The following is a 7821-nucleotide window of genomic DNA, read 5'->3' on the forward strand; positions in this document are numbered from 1 at the left end:
TGCAACCTCTGCCCTGGCTCCCAAGGGCCTGACCCTGGGCTGCACCCCCTTGCTGGGGATGGAAGACCATTCAGTACTGAGCCCTCCACCAGGCATCTACCCAGGAAGACAGGACAGAGTGTGGAAGGGGCTGTGCCACCCTGTCGGGTCACGAACAGGAGGTGGCAATGGACGTGCTGACACACCAGCGGGAGCTGCTGGACGCCCCTCCAGCCCACTCCCCAAACTGGCTACACAGGCATCCAGGCATTCTGGCCCTGGAGCTCGGGGAGGCAGCCCTGAGAGTCAGAGCAGAGAACCACAGGCCTAGCTGGCCCTGCCAGGGGGATACCCAGAACAGCCCGACATGGCGCTCAATTCCCATGCGCCAGCTCAAGGCTCCTGTCCATGCAGCTCAATGTTACTCCTATGTGCGTGTCGTGTGTGTGTAGAGGGGAAGGCTGCAGGGGGGCACTGTTGTGCCGCCCACCCAGGGGTTCAGGGCATGCAGGGGACCCTAAGCCAAGTATGCAAGCCCAGACCAAAAAGGGTTAAAGGCTCTGGCTGCCCTCCCTCCCCGTCTCCCAATGTGCCCTGCCCTCCTTGGGCACTAGAAGGTTTTGCGATGAATAGCACGGGAGCCATCCTCTTCATACTCCTTTTTGGACACCCACATCTTCTTAAAAGTGTCTAGCGAAGCCAGGATGGAGCCGCTGTGGGGATGGAGGGATAGTGTTGCTGGGGACCTGTCGGGGAGCCAACCACCTTCCTGGGCGCTCAGAGTTCCGTTTCCCTAATTTGGGAGGGAAATCCACCCACCTCCACCTGGCCTGGGCCAACCCCGGGAGGAGCATCCAGGGTAAAGTGGTCTCTTCCCAGAGCCCTCCCTTGAGCCCCGCCTCACCCAATCCACGTGGAGTACAGCCGTTCCTGCGGGGCTGAGATCTAGAGGGAGGAAGTGGCCACATAACTGTGGGTCCCCACCCAGAAGCCATCCTCCCAGCCTTGGGGTCACCTCCCCAGGTCCTGAAGCCCGACAGCAATGGCATCAGCTGGGGAGTGGTAGCAGTGGCCTTGGGAGGAGCAGGGCTGGGTGGACGCGAGCCAGTGAGGAGGTCTGGAGGCAGCATCCACCCTTCCTCCCCATGCTGAGGCTGCCAGCGCCCTAGCGCCCCAGGGGGAGTCTCTATAACCTCACCTTGATTTTGACATCCTTGGGAGCAAGCTTCTTCACTTCACTGAGTAATCGGTCTCCGAAGCCTGTGAACACAAAGCTGGTTGAGCCTGGGGTCTATACCCAGCCTCCTCGCTGCTAGCTCCCACACCCAACCGTCAGGGCCCCCAGCTACTGCTGGCCTTCTTTTCTTTTTTTGTTTTTGAGACGGAGTCTCGCTCTGTCGCCCAGGCTGGAGTGCAGTGGCCGGATCTCAGCTCACTGCAAGCTCCACCTCCCAGGTTTACGCCATTCTCCTGCCTCAGCCTCCCGAGTAGCTGGGACTACAGGTGCCACCACCTCGCCCGGCTAGTTTTTTTTTTTTGTATTTTTTAGTAGAGAGGGTGTTTCACCGGGTTAGCCAAGATGGTCTCGATCTCCTGATCTCGTGATCCGCCTGTCTCGGCCTCCCAAAGTGCTGGGATGACAGGCTTGAGCCACCGCGCCCGGCCCACTGCTGGCCTTCTATCAGCAGCTCTTCCCAGGATGAAGGGCAAGGCTGAGAAATGATCCAGCCCCATGGCTGCCTGTGGGCCCTGCATCCTCGCAGAGGCAGCGTGAGATGAAGCCACACAGGCTCCTTGCTCAATGCTCACAACACACTTTAGAGCTTGTGCAAACTTCTCCTCTATCCACAGAGTAAACAAAATTTAATTTTAAATCTTGGTCTGTTTAAAAAAAAAAATGTCCGCTGAGCACCACCAAAAAGCCAATAGAAAATGGCTCTGGGCGGAGGCGCACTCGCTGAGGGTCCAGCCGCCCTCGCCCCACCACCACCGACTCCCAGGCCACAGTACCTTTGAAGAGCGTCGAGCCGCCCGAAAGCACGATGTTGGCGAACAGCGTCCGGCGCAGGTCCATGTCGGACTTGTGTATGGCGAAGGCCAGCACCTCATGGAGCCCCTCACTCTCATCCCCTACCAGGTCCGGCTGGAACAGCAGCTCGGGGGCCCGGAAGCGGGCAGGCCCCACCTGAAGTGTACAAGATTGAGGCATACAGGCTTCCTGGAGAAGCTGGCCACCCCTTCCCCCAGGCTGGGCATTGGCTGCCACTCCAGTGCCAGGCCCGGCCACTTACATCGAGCGTGCTGCCGTCTGGCAACGTGTACTGCACCTTCTCCGTCTCCAGAGCCTCATCCTTCTGTGGGTTGATGGACAGGTAGCAGGCTCGCTGTGGGGGCAGGGACACAGCCCTCAGAAGGCTGCACCTGGGACACCTGTGCCTTCCTTGGTGCCACCCTTTCCTCACCCCAGGTCGTGTCCACACCCTCTTGCCCCTCGTCACCTCTTTGATTGTCCGGACAACCTCAAACTCAGCCGAGGTATGGAAGTCAACCCCTTCCTTGCGCAGCAGGAGTCGGAGGTAGCAGGAGACGTCGCGGCCGGCAATGTCCACCCGCATGATGGAGTGAGGCATGGCAAAGCCCTCATAGATGGGCACGGCGTGAGTGACCCCATCCCCCGAATCTAGAACCACTCCTGTCGTGCGTCCCGTTGCGTACCTGTCACCAGGTCAGCATCCCCTCACCTCAGCCACTGAGGCACGGGGACCTCCTCACCCAGGGGAGGAACCCTGGCACGTCTGCATTTTCTAGTCTGAACAAAGGGCATGAGGGACTCCCTAGAGGAAGAGTCATCCAGGGTCGTTTTTCCAGGGAAGTCAGACCCTGGTCATGGCAAGCAGGAGGACGGCACAGGGAGGACGGGACTCAGGGAGGCCAGGCTGAGGGGGCACTCACAGACTGAGCACAGCCTGCATGGAGATGAACAGGGCCGGCACGTTGAAGGTCTCAAAGAACACCTCTGCCGCCTTCTCCCGGTTCTTACTTGGGTTGAGCGGGGCCTCCGTGAGGAGCACAGGATGCTGCGAGGGTGGGACAGTTGTAGGCAGGCAAGGAAGCAACTTGCAAGGCCCTGAAAGGCTCTTTCCAGAGAGCCACACCGACCCGCTGGCGCACAGGCGGCTCAGCCCCCTACCCCTCCCGAGGGCATCATCCCTTTATCTGCTGGCACTTTCTCTTCCGGAGATCCGGCTCTCTTTGGAAGATGCTACCTAGCAGCCACTGGGGATGCATGCGCACGCAGACACACACGGAAAGGCAGCAGGCCCTCTAGAAATGCAGAGGGGAAATGTGGGAGCCCGGCGAGGAGGGACGCGGAGGAGAGGGGCACAGCCAGGAGAATGCGGAGCATGCGGAAGGGGCAGCCGCCACACCTCCTCTGAGAAGGTCTGCAGCTGGTCCTTGGAGTAGACGTACTGCCAGATGCGTTCCATGTCATTCCAGTCTCGCACCACGCCGTGCTCCATGGGGTAGCGGATGGTCAGCAGCCCCCGGTGCTCCTGGCGGGGTGGGAAGGGAGTGTGGCACCCGACCCTTGCTCAGTGCTGCTTTCCGCCCTCCTGGAAGCTGCCCCTCACCTGCCCTGCCCAGAACCGCCCCTGCCCACTGGGTCTGTGTCCCAGGGTCTGTGGTGGGTCCTGAACTCAGCATGGGTTCACCTGCCTAACAGCTTCTCAGGCTCTCAGAGCCCAGCTAGCTTCGGCTGGGGGGATCGGAGAGGGCGGCAGCATGCCCCCCCACATCTGCAGACCCTCTTCTTCCCCGTTCCCGCTACCGGCACATCCCCCACATTCTCCTCGCACTCTGCCAGTGCCGGCGCCTTGCAGCCGCCCAACATGGCCCCTCTGGGGCCACCTGTGCACCCTGACCTGCGCCTCTTCCCCCAGCCCTTTGGCCGGTCCTCACCAGTCCCCTGCATGCACTGACGTGCTGCTTCCACCTGCCCTTCGATGTCCCCCCAGGCATGCCCCTTCTCACCGAGCTCAGCTTCTCATTTAGCTCCTCTCACCACCTCGGCTCCTACGGACCCCATCTGCGAGACCCCCAACTCCGCACCTCCAGCTCAGGCCTCCCCTTTCTGGGCCCAGAACCAGGCACGCCCCACGCCCCGGCACCCGACGCAATGCTCCTCAGGCGCCTAAACTGCCCTTGGCCAAGCTCAGCTTGCTGTTCTCCCCACACCCACACATGCTCTCCTGAGGGTCTGATCAGGCCGTGCAGTCCCTCGGTGGGGCATCCCGGCTACAGTGTGAGAGGAGGCCCCATGGCCTCATTAGAACAGACATCAAGTGTGTGATTCTGACTCTTATATCACTTTTTAATCAGTTCTTGGTTCTGTAGCTTCCAAATAGCTTCTAAAAGACAGGACACGATGAGCTCTACCCATGCTCCCCAGAAGAGGAACCGTGGCCCCATCTCAGGGCGAGATGCCCCTGCCCAGCACTTCCCAGCTGGAGCCCGGAGGAGGTAACCAGGAGGTCACCAGCAGAGGCCCAAGAACATGGGTGTCTCACATATGCCATGCCCCTGCAACTGAGGACCCCACACCCAGGGAAAGGCAGGCTCCTCGATGTTACCTCTGCTTTTGGTCCGATGAAGAGGTCCCCCTCCAGGGCTCCAGCCATCACCCGCATGTGCTTGGGCCGCCCGACACTGTGAGGACAGAAAATGTCAGCAAGGAGGGCAGGGAGCTTGTGTCCAGAAAAACTGAAATCCAACCACAGCTGCCCAGAGGGTACCTGGCCTCCGAACACCAGGATGTGGCTGGGAGGCACAGGTTGGAACTGGGGCCTATAGGGTTTGGGGCTAGAGAGGGGGCCTAGGCAGGATGAGAAGCTCAGGGTCGGAAGGCATGGTCAGCACAGACAGTTGCGTATCTGAGCACCAGAACCCAGTCCTCCATGGCCCAGCCCTTGTAGAGGGTCAGCTTCCTGCAGCCACAGTGACTCGGCCCACGCTCCTGACTTCGGTGGGGCAGGGCTGCCGTCACCATCCACAGACTGAGGGAGGACAGCCCCAGGAAGCTGGGTCGGGGCTCCCTTGTGCACCCTGCTCTCACTCAGTCAATGCCACCCTACCCTGCTGCCAGCGTTTTGGGATCAGAGATTCAGTTCTTGGAAACTGTAGGATCTGATGAGCTACCACTAAAGGCAAAGGAACCTCTAATTATACCCACGCAGTCAGAAAGGAATGCTGAAGCTGGACAGGGAGTACCACGCTAGCTCTGTCCCAGACCAGGTCGGGCTGGGGCTAGCCTGCCACTTGGGGGGGATCTAGGACCCCCTGCTGCCTCCTGCCTTTCAGCCACTCATTCCCAAGCCTCCATGAAGAGGTGCTCCTAAGGGCAACTTTCCCAATGGGCTCACGGCGGGTGCAAGGGGCACCCCAGGCTCTCTGGGTTTGCAATTCTCTCTTACTCCCACCTCCACCAGTACCACACAGGGCAAAGGATCCCTCTTAACTGAAACAAGACATTTTCTAGAGTCTGAAAACAAGTCCAGCAGAAAACACTTTCAGGGAGGAAAGGGTGGCTGTGCATCTAATGCCTCACTCTTCCTGATCTGAGTTTAGGGCTCCCCTTGGAGGTATCTCCCTTTATTCTTGCTGCTGCTACCACACCCCATCCCCAGGGAAATCCTGGTTGCTTTTCCTCCTTGCTGGCTCAACAAGACCAAAATGAGAGACTCCAAAGTCAAAGGGGAACCCTACAGCGCTTAGTCTTGTTCTTTCAGTGCTCTCTCAAGAGTGTCAACCTCACAAATTTGGTGTTTTCCATACAAGTCAGGGCAAAAATTGTCTTCAAAGAGTGCTGTGACAGAAGGCTAATGTTCTCACAGAAGATAAACAGAAGGACTGAGGCTGCTGCCCGAGCCACACTTACTAGTTTGGGAAACAGTATTTGGGAATCTGGTCTCCTGCAAAGCCAGCTTTAATCACCCCCGAACCCTGCAAGGAAAAACAAAGTTTAACCGCTCACATGCACCACCAGATGAAGCCAGTCCCCTGCAATGGAGACAGCTGGCTGCCCTGTCAAGGCAGGCCAAGGAGGAAGCCAGGGACCCTGCCACGATCATTTACAAGTACATCAATGGTTCAAGACGGAGCAATTTTTGTATCCCCCTGCCCTGGCAACATTTGGCAATGTCTGGCAGCTGGGGAGAGGGGACATGCAGTGGAGGATGCTATTAGCATTTAGTGGGCAGAGGCCAGGGATGCTGCTAAACATCCTACAGTGCACAGGTGAGCCTGCACTACTAACAATGAGCTAGCCCAAAATGTCAATACAGAGATAGAGAAACCATGAAGGGCACCTTCCTCTGCACACCTCATGGTCGGCTCCAGCAGGATTCCATAGCACATGCTACTCCCAAAAGCTAGAAGAAACCCCTCTGCATGGGTTTTGTTTTTTCAACAGCTTCCCTCTCCCCCAAGAACCCAGAAGGCATGGAACATGGACCACCTACAGGACCTGCTGGAGAAGACCAATGGGTGCATGGGATGACTGGCAGCTCCCCTCATGTGGCTTCCCCAGAGACTACTAGGAGAACCTGTTCCTATCGCTGCCCCCACCTGGCAGCCGGACTTAAGGATCCCCCAAAGAACGGGGCAATGAGAAACCTCCCACCCAGCGAAGGGGCCAGCTTCTCAACGCAGCCCTACCGCTCTTCATCGCAACCCTCTGAGTCTGCAGCAGAAACAAACATCTCCAAGTTACAGAGGAGAGGCTGGAATCCCCAAGGGGCCTAGCAGTAGCCCTTTGAACTTAGAAGCCTGTTGATTAGCCTATACAAGTTATTTGTACATCAAGAAAGGAAGTAGCCTGCTCCTTCCTGCAGCGTCCTGCTGGTGTGACAGCACGTCGCCAAGCTCAGTGCTAGCCTCCTTATTAAACATCCCCTGCTGTGACTCAGGGAGCCCACATGGGTACTCCAAAACAGACAGCCATTCAGGGACCCCACGGGGTCATGTGGGAGGGAGACAGATCCCAGAAAGAGCAGAAGTGACTCATTACCAAAAACTCCAAGGCCCGCACACCAGACACAGATACCCAGCTAGGGGCGGACTCAAAGATCCCAGCCCTTATCTTCTCCCCGTATCAGAGTTCGGAGGCCAGAAATCTTCCTACGGCAGCTGAGAGCAAGCCGAGCCCCACTGCTGAAGGCCAAAACCACAGGAAGCCTGACATCTTTCCTCTGAGGCTTGCACCCCAAATAGCTTGCTGATACTGGGAAGAGTGGCCATGAACTCTCCATTGCCCTGCTGGCTGTGAAATGTTTGCCCAGCACAGGGAGCATTTAAGGAGAAAGTCAAAGTAGCCAAGAGGCAAACCAGATGGTGGTGGACATGTGGGTGACAGAGTATCCTGCATTTGTTGCCTCGGGGTGCAGCCTCAAAGATGAAGCCAGCAGTGTGCAAAGGACAAATGCCACCCCACCTCCGCCAGGCAGCCAGAGCCAGGGCCGAAGGACGGGGAAAGGGACTGGGGTCGCAATCTGCCCAGGGACCGCACTCTCAACTGAGAAGGGCCCGGGGCGCGTCCCCGCCCGGCCGCCCGGCTGTCACTCAAGCTCCCCTGAACTTCCCCGCCCAGCTCGGGGAGGGGTCGGGGAAGGGGCTCGCCCCATGGCCGGCCTTACAGGGCCAAGTGGGCGCGCGCCCCCGGAGCGAAGCCAGCGGCCCGGCGGGGGCGACGGCCAAGCAGTGAGAGGAGGACGCGCCGAGGCGGGCGGGGTCTCTCCCTGCGCCGCCGCGTGCGCCCCGGGGCGGGGCGCCCGCCCTCCCCTGGCT

The 7821-nt window shown here is 58.9% G+C and overlaps 1 protein-coding gene across 2 annotated transcripts; it reads right to left on the minus strand.

Moving 5' to 3' along the window:
- Positions 1–589: 589 nt before the first annotated feature.
- ACTR1B (actin related protein 1B) lies at positions 590–7689 on the minus strand. 2 transcript variants are annotated; one of them, XM_017871847.1, is made up of 11 exons: positions 7671–7689; positions 5915–5979; positions 4611–4686; positions 3408–3533; positions 2932–3056; positions 2478–2694; positions 2271–2363; positions 1990–2164; positions 1178–1239; positions 884–924; positions 590–692 (listed from the first exon to the last, which is right to left on the minus strand). In XM_017871847.1, exons 3-11 carry the CDS (start codon positions 4665–4667, stop codon positions 590–592), a joined length of 999 nt encoding a protein of 332 aa, XP_017727336.1. In that variant the 5' UTR covers positions 4668–4686; positions 5915–5979; positions 7671–7689. The 2 variants fall into 2 exon arrangements, with proteins under 2 accessions (XP_017727336.1, XP_017727337.1); XM_017871848.1 differs by lacking the exon at positions 7671–7689 and adding an exon at positions 6359–6376.
- Between the last annotated feature and the right edge of the window lie 132 nt (positions 7690–7821).

The sequence above is a fragment of the Rhinopithecus bieti genome, unplaced genomic scaffold (genome assembly GCF_001698545.2).
Source record: "Rhinopithecus bieti isolate Rb0 unplaced genomic scaffold, ASM169854v2 scaffold_6935, whole genome shotgun sequence".
NCBI lineage: Eukaryota > Metazoa > Chordata > Mammalia > Primates > Cercopithecidae > Rhinopithecus > Rhinopithecus bieti.

What these genes read in the sequence shown, in the direction of transcription:
- ACTR1B (XM_017871847.1), bottom strand. Translation starts at nt 4,667, where the DNA reads ATGCGGGTGATGGCTGGAGCCCTGGAGGGGGACCTCTTCATCGGACCA. An exon ending in TGCAGACCTTCTCAGAGGAG is followed by an intron (nt 3,057 to 3,407) that starts GTGTGGCGGCTG and finishes CCACCCTCGCAG; the next exon opens with CATCCTGTGCTCCTCACGGA. An exon ending in CCAAGGATGTCAAAATCAAG is followed by an intron (nt 925 to 1,177) that starts GTGAGGTTATAG and finishes TCCTCCCTCTAG; the next exon opens with ATCTCAGCCCCGCAGGAACG.